Here is a 20,528-nt window from a genome sequence, read left to right as displayed (position 1 = left end):
AATGTCATCGGTGAACCTCAAAGTTTTTATTTCTTCTCCATAGATTTTAATACCTACTCCGAACTTTTCTTTTGTTTCCTTTACTGCGTTCTCAATATACAGATTGAATAACATCAGGGATAGGCTACAACCCTGTCTCACTCCCTTCCCAACCACTGCTTCCCTTTCATGTCCCTCGACTCTTATACCATCTGGTTTCTGTACAAATTGTAAATAGCCTTTCGCTCCCTGTATTTTACCCCTGCCACCTTTAGAATTTGAAAGAGAGTATTCCAGTCAACATTGTCAAAAGCTTTCTCTAAGTCTACAAATGCTAGAAACGTAGGTTTGCCTTTCCTTAATCTTTCTTCTAAGATAAGTCGTAAGGTCAGTATTGCCTCACGTGTTTCAGTATTTCTACAGAATCCAAACTGATCTTCCCCGATGCGGGTTCTACTAGTTTTTCCATTCGTCTGTAAGGAATTCGAGTTAGTATTTTGCAGCTGTGGCTTATTAAACTGATTGTTCGGTAATATTCACATCTGTCAACACCTGCTTTCTTTGGGATTGGAATTATTATATTCTTCTTGAAGTCTGAGGGTATTTCGCCTGTCTCATACATCTTCCACACCAGATGGTAGAGTTTTGTCAGGACTGGCTCTCCCAAGGCCGTCAGTAGTTCCAATGGAATGTTGTCTTGTTTCGACTCAGGTCTTTCAGTGCTCTGTCAAACTCTTTACGCAGTATCATATCTCCCATTTCATCTTCATCTACATCCTCTTCCATTTCCATAATATTGTCCTGAAGTATATCGCCCTTGTATAGACCCTCTGTATACTCCTTCCACCTTTCTGCTTTCCCTTCTTTGCATAGAACTGGGTTTCGATCTGAGCTCTTGATATTCATGGCTGCAAACACAGTATCTGTTTTACAAATGGCTAAAATGGCTCTCAGCACTATGGGACTGAACATATGAGGTCATCAGTCCCCTAGAACTTAGAACTACTTAAACCAAACTAACCTAAGGACATCTCACACATCCATGCCCGAGGCAGGATTCGAACCTGCGTCCGCAGCGGTCGCGCGGTTCCACACTGAAGTGCCTAGAACCGCTCGGCCACACCGGCCGGCTACTCACAATTGACTGGGCTAATTCACATGTGTTGTTTACAGCTGTTAGTTCAAACTACCACCTATACGCTAGGAACAAAATGAGCCCCGGAACTTTTCGGAACTTTTTGGATTGACGGTGTTTGCATCTGTCATAGTTCATTGTTTAGAAGTAGTCTCCAGTTAATGCAGCGGGTGAGCAAAAATCAGTATAAATTTGAAAACTGAATAAATCGTGGAATAATGTAGGTATGGAGGTACAAATTGAGACACATGCTTGAAATGACATGGGGTTTTATCAGAACCAAAAAATACAAACGTTCAAAAAATGTCCTATAGATGGCGCGTTATCTGATCAGAATAGCAATAATTAGCATAACAAAGTAAGACAAAGCAAAGATGATGTTTACAGGAAATTCTCAATATGTCCACCATCATTCATCAACAATAGCTGTAGTCGAGGAATAATGTTGTGAACAGCACTGTAAAGCATGTCCTGAGTTATGGTAGGGCATTGGCGTCGGATGTTGTCTTTCAGCATCCCTAGAGATGTCGGTCGATCACGATACACTTGCGACTTTAGGTAACCCCAAAGGCAATAATCGGACGGACTGAGGTCTGGGGGCCTGGGAGGCGAAGCATGACGAAAGTGGCGGCTGAGCACACGATCATCACCAAACGACGCGCGCAAGAGATCTTTCACGCGTCTAGCAATATGGGGTGGTTGTAATAAAACCCCATGTCATTCCAAGCACGTGTGTCAGTTTTTACCTCTCTATCGATATTATTCCGTGGTTTATTAAGTTTTCAAATATATACTGACTTTTTGATCACCTGGTATTTCGGAGCACAGGGTTCATGGCAAATTGTTGAGCGTGGCGCTCCGCAGCCAATGACCGTCACATGTTCCCATGTTGGCTTAACGAATTATCAATTGCGGTTGCAGACAGCACGGGATTATCGAAACTGGATTGTGAATCAGTGCAAACGGGTCTTCCTTCTAATCTCATAACTCGTATTTCTTGTTTACCAGTTCGACAGTCGTGTGTGGAAGTGCTGTCACCCATGGGAACGGCTGCTCGAAACATGCACCGCGCCAAGAACGCTGGTCGTTGGGGGCGGCATTATGCTAAGGACATTCACCTGGCCTCACATGGGACACTTGGCAGTAATCGAAAACAAAGTGCCTACTTAACGTTACTGCGAATGATCTGGATCTCTTCATGCTTGATGTCTCCCCCGATGGCGGTGGCATCTTCCAACAGGATAACTGTCTGCGTAGCAAAATCAAAGTTTTTATTTGGTTCTAATAAAACCCCATGTCACTGCAAGCATGTGTGTCAATGTTTACCTCTCTATCTACATTATTCCGTGCTTTATTAAGTTTTCAAACGAATACTGACTTTTTGATCACCCGGTACACTTAAGGCGTTCCTCGCCCAGTAGGCTGCCATTCATGATGGGATTTCTGGACCATGATGTGTGAATGAACGAATGACTGGATGGGTATCACAAGGGATATAACAAATGTTAGTATGGGCGCCAGTAACCTCGAAGTCGAGCACCCGAAACGCAAAGCAATCGAGCCAGCAGCAGCCGAGCTTGAGCGTGTGCGTGTGCGCAGACGAGGTGAGGAAGGGCTGCTACCGCGGGCTGTTCCACCCGGAGCAGCTGGTGACGGGCAAGGAGGACGCGTCCAACTGCTACGCGCGCGGCCACTACCGGCTGGGCCGCGAGCTGGTCGACCTGGTGATGGAGCGCGTGCGGCGCGTCGCCGAGGCCTGCCCCTCGGTCGCCGGCTTCCTGCTCTTCCGCAGCTTTGGCGGCGGCACCGGCTCCGGATTCGGAAACCTCATGCTCGAGTACCTCTGCCGCGACTACGGCCGCCTGCCCAAGATCGAGTTCGGCATCTTCCCTGCGCCCAGGGTTCGTATCCGTCACTTGCCATTTTGTATTAGCAGACAATCTGAACAGCCGTCTCAGGTTGTTTCCAGGCGATGTTATCGTTTTATCAGCTAGTGAAGTCATCAGAAGATCAAAACAAAGCCGTTAACCTTTGATTTTATCCATACCGGATCAGAGGTCGTGGCTGTCAATGTCGATGTTAAAAAATATATCGGTTCAACCACTTGTTTATAGTGTAAAACACTAAGATTGACGCGTTTCGGAAGTCAAGCTTCCATCATCAGAATAATAAAAAGTAAAAGAACCTGTTAAAACTCGCTAAAATGGAATGCCTGGTGCACGTTCCATTTTAGCGAGTTTTAACAGGTTCTTTTACTTTTTATTATTCTGATGATGGAAGCTTGACGTCCGAAACGCGTCAATCTTAGTGTTTTACACTATAGACAAATGGTTGAGCCGATATATTTTTTAACTTTAAACCGTTAACCGCTGATACTCTTCACGGGTTTGCAGCCGGATCACGTCGTCGTCCAGATACAACATTTCGGCGGACCAGCTGGCCGCCATCTTCAGGGGAGTTAATTCTAGTGCACTGCCTCGCCGGAACTGACTCCCAGCCACAACTTCGGAAACCTTTGTACACCACTGACAAAGAGATGACGGGCAGCGCCTCCTGGCGCAAGTAGACACGCAGCGCGCCGGTGGGAGAAGACGGCTGAAACGATAAATCGCAACAGCACTAATTGGAAGAATCCAATGATCGAATCCAATTATCTTTAACTGAGCCAAGAAGGGCTCTAGTCTTGGCCACCGGCGTAAAAACACTTTTAATATCATATTTTCTTAAAATTCTTGAAAATTTGGATGATATACTTGCCGCAAAAGGTAAATAAACAACAGCTTCAAAAGTATCCTCTATTGGCTCGCGTGACGGACCAAACTGAAGAGCACAGCATATTTGTTGTTCCGTATATCCAGTCTGTTGAAAAACTATCTTCAAATGATCAAGATCTTCTTTCAAATGTTCCTCGTCAGAAATGGCATAAGCTCTTTTCACCAGAGTCTGCAAACTCTACTACGTTGGTGTGGTAGATAACAGCTGGTCGCATGAAGATAGAGGTCAGTATGAGTAGGTTTCCGATACACAATATGCCCAAAAGTCCCATCGTCCTTTCTTTGAACTGCCAGTTGGTCCGCAGAAATATTGTGTCTGGACGACGACATGATCGTCCTGCAGACCCGTGAAGAATATCAGCAGTTAGTATGCCGGGAAAGTCTACGAAATCACTAACTGTTATCCGATTTAGAAAAGGTATCTCTATGGTGCGAAAATTGGCAGTTGACGCTAAATAATGAAAAGTGTGAGGGTGCTAATGATTACTAAAAGGAATGCACTGAACGTCGGTTACACTATAAATCAGATCTAAAACCCGTAAATTCAACTAAATACTTAGGAAGTATGATTACGGCAACTTAGATTGGAAAGAACGCATATAAAATGTTGTGCGGAAAGCGAACCAAAGACTGCGATTTCTTGTGAGAACACCTAGAAGACGCAACAAGCACTACACTTGTCCGTCCTCTTTTGGAGTACTGCTGCGCGCTGTGCGATCCTTACCAGATAGGATTAACGGAATATGTAGAGTAAGTTCAAAGAAGAGCAGCTAGTTTTGTAATATCGAGAAATAGAAGAGTGTCACTGAAATGATACAGGATTTGCGGTGGGCATAATTAAAACAAAGGCGTTTATCATTGCGACGGGATCTTTTCACGAAATTTCAATCAGCAACTTCCTTCTCCGAATGCGAAAATATTTTACTATAGCCGACCTACATTGCGAGAAATTATCTTCATAATAAAATAAGGTAAATCAGAGCTCCTACGGAAAGATATATCTGTTCGTTTTTTTTTTTTTTTCACACGCGCTGTTCGAGAGTGGAATAATAGAGAATTATTGTGAAGTGGATTCGATGAGCCCTCTGTTAGGCACTTAAGTGTGATTTGCAGAATATCCATCTAAATGTAAATGTATTACTTCCGACAGAACTAACTTTCCTGTCACTTCTTGTATCCATGAGTACTACTCCTTCAACTTACAAAGAGGAGTGGCGAAACTAGGACATGGTAGCCGTGATGCTGTTAGCTCATGTTTGTTTAGCGTAGAGCATATCACTGTCTCCCATGTCCACTTAGTGATCTGTAGCTCGTCGCCTGGCCAACTAGCAATAAAGTAATGTTTAACAAACATTGGCCACCATACATTATGCTCTGTGCCAGTCACAATCATTAAGAGAGCAACAAAACAACATATGTTTCTATTTGTTTCGATAAAGCTATCTCATTATTCACTGGCATTTTGTTTTCTTTCACAGCAGTGACCACATTAATATGACCAGTACCTGTGTTCGACGTGGACGTGCAATAACCATTCACAGACAGCAGGTGGCAGCAGTAGCAGTGTAGGATATACAGTGAAGCGCTAAAGAAACTGTTATGGGCAGGCGTATTCAAATACAGAGATACGTAAATAGGCAGAAAACGGCGTTGCGGTCGTCAACGTCTATATAAGACAACAAGTTGGTTCAAATGGCTCTGAGCACTATGGCACGTATCATCTGAGGTCATCAGTCCCCTAGAACTTAGAACTACTTAAACCTAACTAACCTAAGGACATCACAAACATCCATGCCCGAGGCAGGATTCGAACCTGCGACCTTAGCGGTCGCACGGTTCTAGACTGAAGCGCCTACAACCGCTCGGCCACAACGGACGGCAGACAACTGGTATCGGGCGCAGTTGTTAAATCGGTTACTGCTGCTACAATGGCAGGTTATCAAGAGTTAAATGAATTTGAACATGGTGTTACAGTCAGCACACGAACGATGGGACACAGCAGCTCCGAGGTAGCCATGAAGTGGGGCTTCTACCGTACGACCATTTCACGAGTGTACCGTGAATATGAGCAATCCGGTAAAACATCGAATCTCCGACATCGCTGCGACCGCAAAAAGATCCTGCAAGAACAGGGCCAACGACGATTGAAGAGACTCATTCAACGTGACAGAAGTACAACCCTTCCGCAAATTTCTGCAGATTTCAGTGCTGGGCCATCAACAAGTGTCAGCGGGCGAAGCATTCATCGAAACATCATAGATATGGGTTTTCGGAGCCGAAGACCCACTGGTGTACCCTTGATGACTGCATGACACAAAGCTTTTCGCCTCACCTGGGCCCCTCAACACAGACATTGGACTGTTGATGACTGGAAACATGTTGCTTGGTCGGACGAGTCTAGTTTCAAACTCTATCGAGCGGATGGACATGTACGGGTATGGAGACAACCACATGAATCCAAAGACCCTTCTTTTCAGCAGGGGACTATTCAACCTGGTGGGGGCTCTGCAATGATGTGGGGTGTATGCAGTTGGAGTGATATCGGACACATCGTACGTCTAGAAACAACTCTGACAGGTGACACGTAAGCATCCTGTCTGATCACCTGCATTCATTCATGTCCATTGTGAATTTCGGCGAACTTGGCCAATTGCAGCAGGACAATGCGACACCCGACACGTCCAGAATTGCTGCAAAGTGGCTTCAAGAACATTCTTCTGAGTTTAAACACTCCGCTGACCTCCAGACTCCCCAGGCATGAACATTATTGAGGGTATCTGGGATGTCATGCAACCTGCTGTTTAGAAGAGACCTCCACCATCTTGTACTGTTACGGATTTATGGACAGCTCTGCAGGATTTAGATTAGATTAGATTAGATTAGATTACTTGTTCCATAGATCATGAATACGACACTTCGTAATGATGTGGAACGTGTCAGGTTAATAAAAGATGTCTGTACAAGAAATTACATTACACAAAATATTGCATGACACTAATGATTAAGTTTTTTTTTTTTACTTAGTTTATATCTAAAAATTCAGCCAATGAGTAGAAGGAGTTGTCATCTAGAAATTCTTTTAATTTATTTTTAAATGTTAGTTGGCTATCTGTCAGGCTTTTGATGCTGTTTGATAGGTGCCCAAAGACTTTTGTGGCAGCATAATTTACCCCTTTCTGTGCCAAAGTCAGATTTAACCCTGCATAGTGAAGATCATCCTTTCTACTGGTGTTATAGGTATGCACACTGCTATTACTTTTGAATTGGGTTGGATTATTATCAACAAATTTCATAAGGGAATATATATACTGTGAGGTTACTGTGAGGATCCCTAGATCCTTAAATAGATGTCTGCAGGATGACCGTGGGTGGGCTCCAGCAATTATTCTGATTACACGTTTTTGCGCAATGAATACTTTTCTACTCAACGATGAATTACCCCAGAATATGATGCCATACGAAAGCAGTGAATGAAAGTAGGCATAGTAAGCTAATTTACTGAGATTCTTATCACCAAAATTTGCAATAACCCTAATAGCATACGTAGCTGAACTCAGACGTTTCAGCAGACCATCAATGTGTTGCTTCCAGTTTAACCTCTCATCAATGGACACACCAAAAAATTTTGAAAATTCTACCTTAGCTACAGACTTCTGTTCAAATTCTATATTTATTACTGGAGTTGTGCCATTTACTGTACGGAACTGTATATACTGTGTTTTATCAAAATTTAAAGAGAGTCCGTTTGCTGAGAACCACTTAATAATTTTGTGAAAAACATCATTTACAATTACATCACTTAGTTCTTGGTTTTTGGATGTTATTACTATACTTGTATCATCAGCAAAAAGAACTAACTTTGCATCTTCATCCATGTGGAATGGTAAGTCATTAATGTATATCAAGAACAGTAAAGGACCTAAGACCGAACCCTGTGGGGCCCCGTGCTTGATAGCACCCCAGTTTGAGGAATCAGCTGTTGTTTTAACATTACACGAACCACTTATTTCAACTTTCTGCATTCTTCCAGTTAAGTATGAATTAAACCATTTGTGCACTGCCCCACTCAAACCATAACGCTGTCTATTCCCTCCAGCATCACTCCAGACATTAGTCGAGTCCATGCGACGTCGTGTTGGGGCACTTCTGCGTGCTCGAGGGGACCCTAGCGATATTAGGCAGGTGTACCAGTTTCTTTCGCTCTCCAGTGTACAAACCGTGTCTGGAGGAGGGGGGGGGGGGGGCGGCGGAGCGGGTCGCGGAAAGCAGTGCAATCGTTGTCGCAATGAGGACGTCCAAGAGGGCAATGTTGAAACCATTTCCGATATCTCTAAGTTTGTAAACTGTTCGCGTGCTGTCATGGCAAAATGGCGCGATCCAAAACGGCGCCGAGACAACTATACTGCACCACCGGCCGTAGATGACAGGGGCGAACATATTTGCAATTGGTGAGCAACTGACCGCCCAGATGAAGCAAAGGGCTACAAACAGTGTCTCCTCAACGACTGTTCAGCTAACGTTGCTGCTTCCGGGCCTCCGCAGCAAGTGCCTGGTTCATGCACCAATGCTGACATCTGCTCATTGGCGACGAGCGCAACTGGACGTATACCGAATGACGACAGGTGGCCTTTTCAGATGAATCACGTTTTAGCCTCCATCGGAAATGGCTGTTGGCGCGTGCGACGTGAAACGTCTGAAAGCAAACACCTTGTAACAATCGTCGGAAGGTTCCAGGCCGGAGGAAAGAGGGTTATAGTCCTAGGAATATTTTCGTGGCATTCCCTGAGTGATTTTCTCATTCTGGAGGGGACAATGAATCAACACATGGATGCATCTACATCTGGGTACCATACCCACCTCAACATGTAGTTTGTTTTTCCTTGGCACGATGGAATCTCCTAGCAGAAAAATGCAACGTGACGCACAGCTCGCAGTTTACGTGCGTGGTTACCGTAATCACCTAGCCACCAAACTTCCCAGGTTTAAATTCCTGTCGGTACTTTCCTCCAGAACCTCGCTGACTCACTTCCTGTACGTCTCGCACCGGTCCATGATGCGAAGGTGGTTATTTAGGCTTTTGACAGGTGGTCGCATTAATGTGACTGCACAGTGAAATAACTCTTGATACTGTTACGAGGCAAGACTCTGAGAAATTCAATTTTTTCCTCGCCTTCAGGCCAGAGAATCTTGTACATCATACTGATTTAACGTGAAATACATCTCCGTTTCTAGCATCTCGTGTGTAACTTTGGGAAGTACTGTGAAAAAAAATGTTTTTAAAAAATCTAGGTTTCTTCTTCTTTCTTTTCCACTAAGTAATTTACTACTCTTAAAAAGGCCCTTGAGAACTAATAAGCAACACGGAAAGCTAATTAGTTAACGTCTACCTTTATTTCTTTGCTAGTAAAGCTCCATGTGTCATTTCCAAAGAAATGAAAACTTTGTATCCAGACTGCAATGCCTCGATGTGATTCTGTCATTATCCGATATAATTTCTCTCCTGGCCTATACCTAATGGATATTATTATTTAATCGTGAAATGCTGCCTGTAAGATAATGACAAAAAATCTCAGGAGTAGATTTGGCATTTAATTATATAACAAATGAATAACTTCAGATTTCCTTATGTTTGTACGCGAATTCGTACGCTGTACACTGCATAGTAAAATGTTATAAGGAAGGGCTATGTCAGATTTATACACCATAATTCAGTGAAGTAATATATTTTCTTTCATTTTTTTCTTTTAAACCACGAGATAAACCCTCTGTGTCGTTCTTATCAAACATTTATGTTCCACATTTAACTTTATCTATTGATCACAGGCGATATTTAGGGTCCAAATTCAGTCTCTTTCTTACATAGACTTACTTCCTCCAATGTTAAGTAGCAAAAGCAAACTGGCCAACAACTTTCCTCCATAGAACTCGATCAGCTACCTGCTTTACAGCTTCCTTCAAATTCATGACCATGCATTGACTATTCTTTGAGAAAGTTGGTTAACAGGCGTTACGAACTCTTCCTCTACTTCCGTATCGATCCGCTGGTTTCCATAATAATGTTACTTTGTGGGTTCTTCCATTATTCATGCGTAGAACATATCTGCAAGCTTCAGTATTTTTACAACAACGGTTCTGTGCAGGCTGCGTACATCACTCCTCACCACATCATTTGAGACGTGATCGCGATAAATGATTTTCAAAATTTGCCTCAAGCATTGTTGGCGAAAATCATTAAGCTTGTGTACTGATTTTACTGAAGTTTTACAGATCTCATAAATTATTAAATTGTATCATAATATTCATACGTGAACACTAAAATTGAAGTAACGATTTTTTATATTAACTATACAAGGACGCCAATGAAACTTATGTAATTCGAAAGGCACTTTGCCATAGATGTGCACAAAGACAACATCATGTGCGTACGTAGCCGTTAAGAGTGGTAAAACGTACTAGATGTTTAATTCATAGCTCTGATGATACCTTCTCTTCCACTAATTAAAATCTGCAATCAGTGAACATCGACAACTGAAGTACTACCAACTTGTGCCCTGCGTACCAGTCAGGTTCTGTGGTAGAATTGACAAGTAACAACGTTTTGTGGTTCATTTACAGTAACACAACCATACCGGGCAGCTACAATGTGACAATTGCTAGGTCGATGATGATGTCAGCAGTAGAAATCAAGATATCTTAGTAATGATATCTATAAATAACGTTGTATATTGATGTCGTTATTTCGCTTACTTTTATGTAAGAATATCTTTGGGGTCATTTGCCGACGTTACCAGAAAATTTGGAAAAAAGCTCGCAATTTTTAATGTCTTCGTTTTGAATAAATATGACTTCTGACTTTCCATATTATATGGATCTTATGTTTGTTTTAGGCTACGAATAAAAATATTTTAACATAAGACTGGAAAATGCGGCAAAGTCCATGTTAATTGAAAAATAATGAATGTTTAGAATTGGTCTACCTTGAACAGGCGACGTACTGTTTTTTAGTTACACAGACTGAGACACACTTTGCTTTCACTGATTACGAAGAAGCATTTGATAGAGGCAAAAGAACCATCCTATTGGATTTCATAAAAGAGTACGCATTGCACATAATTTATATTGGAAATAGAAAACCTACTAGCCTAGGAAGTACACTTCAACCAAAGAAGTTGGTAGCAATGCGAAAGACAAAGGAAAAGTTTTCTCTCTCCTCAGGAGTGTACGTCCACTTCTTTTTACCTCTCTTAATGGATGTATAAACACATGATTTTCGAGTACGCTGCAGAAGTATCGCTGGGAAGCACTCACGCATCCTCCATACAGTCACGATACCTCCCCATGCGATTTCCAAATTGTTGGACCGATAAGGTAAGACATTCGTGGCCATCGATTTGTTGTGGATGAAGAGGAGCACGCTTGGGCACAATCATGGTTCCGTAGGCAACCATAAACACTTTTTCAACAGAGCACTGACCGTCTTGTCTCACAGTGGGGTACACGTATTAACAGTTACGGCGATTACTTTCAAAGTAATGAACAGTTTACTTACCTTTTTTTCATCCGTTTCGCTTGCTTTGACTGCTCCTTGTGACACTCACTCACTTCACTGAGTCATAAGGTTTCCTTTAGAACTAACAAATCCGAGATTGATGAAAGATTCGTTATAGTTTCTTTTTTCCACCTTTAGTGAGCCGTTAGATATTTAACTGCTTGAAACCAAGGTGCTTGATGTATTTACATCACCTTCTTGACACTCATAGTACTGATCAAAGACCTTTGAGGTCGATGCCGCATCTTCCGGCCACACCGCATTTGAAATTTCGATGCAAGATTTTGTTGAAACACCTTTAAACCAATGCTCCATTCTATCTTTTAAAATCAACGGTTAAATTTTATATGTCAAGCATAGACTAATATTTCCGCAAAGTACTGAATTTCACAACTGTGCTCAATAACATATATGAATGGAAAATACCTCGGTCTGAGAGTGGTTCGCTGATTCGCCGTACTTGATTGGACTGTGTGTTGTAACTGCGAACAAGAGTAGGAAGTGTACTATGCGCTGCGCGGTGAGGATCTGTGCTCTGAGGCGGCAAAAGTCGTACCGCGTCGGACCTGCTATCGCCCGGCGTAATACAGTAACTCAACGTGGCCTGGACTCAACAAGTCGTTGCAAGTCCTCTGCAGAAATACTGCCTCTATAGCCGTCCATAATTGAGAAAGAGTTGCAGGTGCAGGGTTTTGTGCATTATCTGAGCTCTCCATTACGTCCCATAAATGTTCAAAGCGATTCATGTCGGGCGATCAGGATGGCCAAATCACTCGCTCAAATTGTCCAGAATGTTCTCCAACCCAACAGCGAACAGCTGTTAAAAAAATGGTGAGTTGCATATGCACCCGCTGACCTCTGTGATAAATGGGAGCAGATTTTCTGGATAATTTGAAACAACAAAACGATTTCTACAAGAGCTAATGTCTCTCTCCAGCCTCATTCAGAATTTGTTCTTCGTAATAATGTACATTGGCCGACGTTACGTTAGCGACGACGGTACCGGCTGATCATTCGCGTCTTTCTAGGTTAGCGGTTAATAATAGCAACGGATACGTAAAATAGCAACCACACGATGAGAAAGCTTGGCGAATGGTTCAGACGATTGGAATTCGCAATAGGATTTGAGAACATATCGCTTTGAATTATATGAAGTGCATCATCTAGACGTTAACGGAAATATTATAAAGGGCTGTGAGTATAAATCTCTAAGCTGAAGATATAATAAAGAACTTCATTATGAGAAGAACATAACTGATCTAGATTACCAGGAACTAAGTACAATACAAAAACTGATGGTGTTAGTTGATCAAAAAAGACATTTAAGAAAACTATATTATTTAATTGTTGAAGTAATTATTTTGGATGATAATGAAGCGTAGGTGACTGCCAAGACACAATATAATAAAATGTAAAATCTAGAGAAACGTAATGATGATAAGTTGTATAGTACACTAGATTCTCGCTAATGCGGTCATTCCTGGCACGTATGGGTGCTGGATTAACGGAAGTGCGGGATTATTGGGTGTCTGAATTTTTTAAATTCATTTATTTTGTTTTTTATTTATTTTGAAAACAGGAGATATAGTGTACTGCACTTTGTTAAACCGAAGGATACAATTTTAAAACATAGAGGACATACTTTATTAAATCCAAAACTTGCATTAATTTTCAAAGAAAATATAGTCCTTGAGTGTATACTGTGCATAATTATACAGTCGTATCACTCACTACGATACATGTCCCTAATTTTTAACTGTCGCAATGATGATACGCGACGGTGGCACGCTTTATCACGCAGCTGCTTTACAAGCATTCTATCGGTACTGCATGTATCTGGTTGTTGAATAATATACTCCAGGAAGACCTCGGCAGCTTCAGCACCAGCCGTGTGAGAAATCTTCATGCTCTCTCCTCCTGTGTTCTCTTCTTCATCATTTTCATCATTATTTTCTTGCGCGTTTTTGATTATTTCTTCATCTGTTAAAGTTGGGGCCATATCACAGTTTTCTTCCTTCAGCCACTTAGTAACATTTTCATCATCAATTACTTCTCCTCCTGGAAGGTTGTGGAACATGTCAGTGCACAAAGTACTGTAATTGATAATTCCAAATTGACTGACTCATCGCTGTCACTCACTAATGCGTCCAACTCAATCGATGGCCTCAATTTTCTCCAGCTCTTCATTTTGGTAGCGCTCTCCACTTTATCCAATGCTTCGGCTGCTTGGAAAACAAGATCACGTATGTTAATTGCTTTCCACGCCTTCTGCATAGTCTCGATAGAGTCGTTTTCGCTTTCGTGAAGTGAATGTCGATAATGACATTAATTGATTCCAAAATTCCCTAGTCCATGGGCTGAATTAGGGCTGTCACATTGGGTGGGAGAAAGAGTGCTTGTACATGTATATCATCGGACTTTAGAGAAACATTGAAGGATGATTGGGAGCATTGTCAGTTATAAGGATAGCTTTCAGTGGAAGCTTTTTCTTCTTTAGCTCTTTTCTCACCGCTGGTACAAACGTTTCATGGAACCACCGAGAGAACATTTGTGTGCCCATCCACGCTTTCTTCTGAGCGCAATACTGTGTGTTGAAAACAATGTGGATGTTCGGATTTTCCAATCACCATAAGCGATAGTTTATGACTCCCATTTATATTACAAATTTGCATTACAACACGCCATTAATGTTACGCGCTGTTTCTGTTGCTTGTAACCAAGAGTTCCTTCTCGTTCTTGACAGCTAATGTTTTTGCAGGAAGCATCTTGTAAAAAAGTCCTGTTTCATCAGCATTATTCAAGGCATCAGCAGTTAAATCTTCTTCCTCTATTATATTCCGTATTTTGCTTACAAGCTCATCAGCATCCTTATCGTTAGCTGAGCGACTTTTCCCAGTGACTGTCAGCTGCCGAATGCCATGTCGTTTTTTCCAGTTTGATAGCCAACCTTTGCTCTCTGCAAACAAGTTACTACCGCCAAGTAGTTTGTTAAATGCATCTGCTTTTTCCTTTATAATCGGGACACTGACTGAAATTCCTCTACTGCGTTTTTGTATGAACCATCTATGAACAGCTAGGTCCAGTTCTTCATTCTCACTCTTTCGCATAACCATCCGCTTTTCCCAACTCACTATCTATTTGTGTTGAGTATTGTAGAATAACATCTTCTTTCTTTTTGATGTCATAAATGGTTGCTCGTCCAACATTGCACTCAGCAGCAATGGCGAAGAACCTCGATTTAATTTACCTAAAATTTCGCGTTTCTGCTTGACGTCTAGAGTAACGTGTTTCTTTTTAGAAGACATGATTCCGAACTGTTAAGAAAGCTACAATTTCAAATACAGTATATGAAGCATTGTTTAACTAAGTATTGTTGCGCATGATAATTCATTGTGTACGTGTCTTTGGATGTGCGCCGGATTACCGAGAGGCCAGACTACTGAGGGCCGGATTAACAAGAGTCTAGTGTATTACTATTATCATACGTACTCCCACAACCGTTGCAGAATGATCGAAGACGTCGGACGATACATGAATCGAAAGTCAGTCTTGCTATGAACATTAGTATCATCAGTACTTTTCTAATTTTATTTTTATTGTTTCACTTGTAACCATTCTTTCTGATTGTCGTGTAAGATTCGTGTTTCTGTTAAACCATTTACTACATTCCTGGTCCAAGTTTTTTTCGTGCTGTTTCCTACTCGCAAGACTACTCATTGCTGCTGTGCAACACTACATCACATAGTCGTGCAACACGCCGCTAAATTTAAGGATTTTCATACTTTGGCTCTCGAGTTTAAAGTAGTTTATTTACTTTTCATCGGAGAAAATAAATTAAGAAAATTACGATATGCTGTGGAAAGCAACATGGGCGGAAATGGCAGAGGGCAATCCACAACTTTTGGTTCTGCATCCTTTACTGCCGAGAATGAGCCAAAGCCTGGTTTGAATCGTGCGAGCACCTTCTGGCCGGGCAAAGAAATGTCGATGAGTACGCCCAAAAGCAAATTTCGTTTTTTGCAGCTAGTCACAGTCAGTAACAGAAGTGATGGTTTGTTTACAGTTGTCGCCCACAATAGTGGAACCGTACAACGCAGTTTTCACGATGCACGGCTCGCTCGAGTTCGAGGACTGCAACTTCTTGCTGGACAACGAGGCGCTGTACGACATCTGCGCGAGGTTTCTCGACGTGCCGCGGCCCACCTACACCAACGTCAACCGCTTGATAGCACAGGTCAGCCTCCCCAAGGCTTTTTGTGTCGTCGTTACGGCCGTTTGAATGGCGCGCAGTCCGAACAATTACGCCATGTTTAAATCCTTCGTAAGCCCAACGCTGAAGCACGATGCGTAACGCCTCGACGGCGAGGGGTGGCGTAAACTTATGGCCGCCGCACTATTCAAATTGGGGCAACAGCAGCACCAAAATCTCAACGTTCAATGTGTTTCTACTCAGTAACTCCTTGTCAGTCCTGCGAAATAGTAATATAGGTGTCTCTCTGTCTCAAACACTTCCATTACTCTGTTGCGAAAAATACACTGGTGCCCAAAACCAAAGCAACAAACGGGAATTATGCATGGCTGCATTTATTTTGCCACAAAATAGTATAAACAGGTGATAGTAAAGTAGAAACAACGTGAAGAATACAGAACGTAAAGAACTGCAACATGCATAACAATAGACAAAAATCTTCTTCGTTTTTTTGAGCTTAACGGATTTGTACACACATTCTGACGACTGGTTAATGTGCTCAGTAAGTGATGTGACCACCTCTGGCAGCAACAACACAGGCTTGACAGCAACGGGATATGCTGTGAATGATGTCATCAATCTCATGTTGAGGCAATAACGCCCATTCTTCCTGCTGAACTGCTCACACGTCTTGGAGAGTGGTTGGCTAATGCTGCTGTTATGCAATCCATCTCCATAGTGCTTCACATACCTGCTCTATGGGATTCAAAACGGAAGAGCGAGCAGTCCACGCCATAAGTGCAATGTCTACCGTTTCCTAAAAAAACATCACCCACCTGTGATCTATGAGGCCGAGTATTATCGCCCATCAACACGAAGTCCGGGCTCACAGCACCTCGCAACAACCGCACATGAGATTCCAATGTCTCCTCACGGCACTTGACGGCAGTTAAATCTTGCTGTTTCAGCTGTACAATTTCAAGAAGAGGTGATCGACTCGTCAACATATTCCCTGCACACACCATTAGGGATCCTCCTCGATATCGGTCTCTTTCCACACTGTTTGTGTCCCGAAATCCTGTTCCACGTGCCCTCCAGATGCGAATCCGTTTAGAATCACTCCGCAGACCAAATCGGAACTCATCTGTGGAAAGAACATTGGCCCACCGTTCGACCGTCCAGATGGCCTGTTGACGGATCTCCCTTCTTTGAAGACACGCCAGAGGTAAACCGACAGCAGATCTCCAACAATAAAGGTCACTCTGTTGGAGCTTTCCGCACACCGTTTGCCTCTACACAACACATCCAGGGGATGGTGCGAGGTTAGATGCCAGTTGCAGTGCAGTAGTAAGGCGGTACCGTCGTGCCCGTACAGCCAAATAACGGTCCACTCCTTGTGACGTCACGCGTGGTCGGCCCTGTTCTTGTCTCCGGCACACAGTTGCGGTCTCTATAAACTGTCGCCTCATCCGAGAAACAACGGAACGATTCACGTTAAGCCATCAGTCCACATCTTTCTATGGCTCTCCAAAGCAGAGAGTTTGTAAGCGTCTTCTCTGTGCCATATGCACCATATGTGACTGTTACACAGCGACTGTGGATGTGGGATTACCCCGCAAACACTACCGCGCTTGGTGGGTGCCCTGACGTCATTGCTGGCGTGGTTGTCCGATGATCGGAATGCAATCTTCCGTGCAGAACGAGATCGTAAAGACGTCTGTTGACAGTTTGTATGATTAATCGTGAATTAGACACAAATACCAGTTTGTTGCTTTAATTTTGGACACCGTGTATTACGTCCATTAAAAAAAAATTATAGCCTGGACTTCGTTTCATCAGCCCATAGTCAACATCTGTCTCGGTGGAAAGACATCGCAAATATCCATAACGGGCCAAAACGTATTCGCGAATCACCAGAAAGTTGTGTCTCTTTAATTTCGTCAGCAGCCCAAGATACTGAAACAAGATTTTCTAAAAATAACAGTGCGAAGGCATGTAATATTGTTGCCTCTTTCATCACCATAAATCTTCAAACAAGTACTTTTTTAGGATTCCGTACCTGAGTCGTTAAAAACGAAACCCTTGTAGGATCACTCTGTTTTCCGACCGTCTGTCCGACTTTTCAAAACCCTTTTTTTGAGGAATGGGTAGACGTGTCAAGTTGTAATTTATGTCACATATTAACGTCTACGGCCCCTTGCCAAGGTAAAAAAAGTGAGGTCAGTGCAATCAAAAGATACGCCGATTTATGTCACGTATTTTGGCACCCGCAAACTCCCTCACCAAAACCTACAGTATACCTCCAGTTGGCCAAGAATCGTGTAATTTTCCAATAAGGACGGTTTCACAGTGTAACCAAAGCAAACAGATCTGAAAACTGTTAATTCGTAATTATATTACACGAAAAAAAGTGTCATTCTTTATCATACTGTCTGTCTGTTCGCTCCTGTGTTAGCATCACTTTTTCATAGGGACGGGTAAACGCATTAAGTTTAACTGTATATCGCATATTAAGGTGTTTGGGTCCATGCCGATGTATAAATATAAAGCTTCTAAGTCAGTGCAGTCAATAGATACGGCAATTTATGTTACATATTTTGATACACGCAAGCTAAATGATTAAGACCTTTGACGTATAATTATGAAATTTGGCAAGCAGAAAGGTTTTTCAGTACAAAGAAAGAGAAAAACAAAATCTGAAATTTGTTAATTTGTAACCGTTGTTGTTGTTGTGGTCTTCAGTCCTGAGACTGGTTTGATGCAGCTGTCCATGCTAATCTATCCTGTGCAAGCTCCTTGATCTCCCAGTACCTACTGCAACCTACGTCCTTCTGAATCTGCTTAGTGTATTCATCTCTTGGTCTCCCTCTACGATTTTTACCCTCCACGCTGCCCTCCAATGCTAAATTTGTGATCCCTTGATGCCTCAGGACATGTCCTACCAACCAGTCCCTTCTTCTAGTCAAGTTGTGTCACAAAATTCTCTTCTCCCCAATCCTATTCAATACCTCCTCATTAGTTATGTGATCTACCCATCTAATCTTCAGCATTCTTCTGTAGCACCACATTTCGAAAGCTTCTATTCTCTTCTTGTCCAAACTATTTATCGTCCATGTTTCACTTCCATACATGGTTACACTCCATACAAATACTTTCAGAAACGACTTCCTGACACTTAAATCTATACTCGATGTTAACAAATTTCTCTTCTTCAGAAACGCTTTCCTTCCCATTGCCAGTCTACATTTTATATCCTCTCTACTTCGGCCATCATCAGTTATTTTGCTCCCCAAATAGCAAAACTCCTTTAAGTGCCTCATTTCCTAATCTAATTCCCTCAGCATCACCCGACTTAATTTGACTACATTCCATTATCCTCGTTTTGCGTTTGTTGATGTTCATCTTATATCCTCCTTTCAAGACACTGTCCATTCCGTTCAACTGCTCTTCCAAGTCCTTTGCTGCCTCTGACAGAACTACAATGTCATCGGCGAACCTCAAAGTTTTTATTTCTTCTCCTTGGATTTTAATACCCGCTCCAAATTTTTCTTTTGTTTCCTTTATTTCTTGCTCTATATACAGATTGAATAACATCGGGGAGAGGCTACAACCCTGTCTCACTCCCTTCCCAACCACTGCTTCCCTTTCATGCCTCTCGACTCTTATAACTGCCATCTGGTTTCTGTACAAATTGTAAATAGCCTTTCGCTCCCTGTATTTTACCCCTACCACCTTTAGAATTTGAAAGAGAGTATTCCAGTCAACATTGTCAAAAGCTTTCTCTAAGTCTACAAATGCTAGAAACGTAGGTTTGCCTTTCCTTAATCTTTCTTCTAAGATAAGTCGTAAGGTCAGTATTACCTCACGTGTTCCAACATTTCCACGGAATCCAAACCGATCTCCCCCGAGGTCGGCTTGTACCAATTTTTCCATTCGTCTTTAAATAAATCGTGTTAGTATTTTGCAGCTGTGACTTATTAAACTGATAGTTCGGTAATTTTCACGTCTGTCAACATCTGCTTTCTTTGGGATTGGAATTATTACATTCTTCTTGATGTCTGAGGGTATTTCGCCTGTCTCGTACATCTTGCTCACCAGATGGTAGAGTTTTGTCAGGACTGGCTCTCCCAAGGCCGCCAGTAGTTCTAATGGAATGTTGTCTACTCCGGGGGCCTTGTTTCGACTCAGGTCTTTCAGTGCTCTGTCAAACTCTTCACGCAGTATCGTATGTCCCATTTCATCTTCATCTACATCCTCTTCCATTTCCATAATATTGTCCTCAAGAACATCGCCCTTGTATAGACCCTCTATGTACTCCTTCCACCTTTCTGCTTTCCCCTCTTTGCATAGAACTGGGTTTCCATCTGAGCTCTTGATATTCATAAAAGTGTCTCTCATTTCTCCAAAGGTCTCTTTAATTTTCCTGCAGGCTGTATCTATCTTACCCCTAGAGAGATAAGCCTCCACATCCTTAAATTTGTCCTCTAGCCATGCCTGCTTATCCATGTTGCACTTCCTGTTGATCTCATTTTTGAGACGTTTGTATTCCTTTTTGCCTGCTTCATTTACTGCATTTTTATATTTTCTCCTTTCATCAATTAAATTCAGTTTTTCTTCTATTACCTAAAGATTTCTACTAGCCCTCGTCTTTTTACCTACTTGATCCTCTGCTGCCTTCACTACTTCATCCCTCAGAGCTACCCATTCGTCTTCTACCGTATTTCTTTCCCCCATTCCTGTCAATTGTTCCCTTATGCTCTTCCTGAAACTCTGTACAACCTCTGGTTTAGTCAGTTTATCCAGGTCCCATCTCCTCAAATTCCCACCTTTTTGCAATTTCTTCAGTTTTAATCTATAGTTCATAACCAATAGATTGTGGTCAGAGTCCACATCTGCCCCTGG

The 20,528-nt window shown here is 42.3% G+C and overlaps 1 protein-coding gene across 1 annotated transcript in view; it reads left to right on the top strand.

Annotated features, from left to right (window-relative positions):
* The window catches only part of LOC126359518 (tubulin alpha chain-like), a 74,437-nt gene that overhangs the window by 24,783 nt on the left and 29,126 nt on the right, over nt 1-20,528 (top strand). The window contains exons 4-5 of the mRNA XM_050007637.1: nt 2,714-3,015; nt 15,501-15,671. Of these exons, the coding sequence (XP_049863594.1) occupies nt 2,714-3,015; nt 15,501-15,671 (473 nt within the window). The remainder of the gene's footprint in view (nt 1-2,713; nt 3,016-15,500; nt 15,672-20,528) is intronic.

Source organism: Schistocerca gregaria, chromosome 1 (genome assembly GCF_023897955.1).
Source record: "Schistocerca gregaria isolate iqSchGreg1 chromosome 1, iqSchGreg1.2, whole genome shotgun sequence".
Classification (NCBI taxonomy): Eukaryota; Metazoa; Arthropoda; class Insecta; order Orthoptera; family Acrididae; genus Schistocerca; species Schistocerca gregaria.
This window is presented reverse-complemented; position numbering and strand designations above follow the sequence as displayed.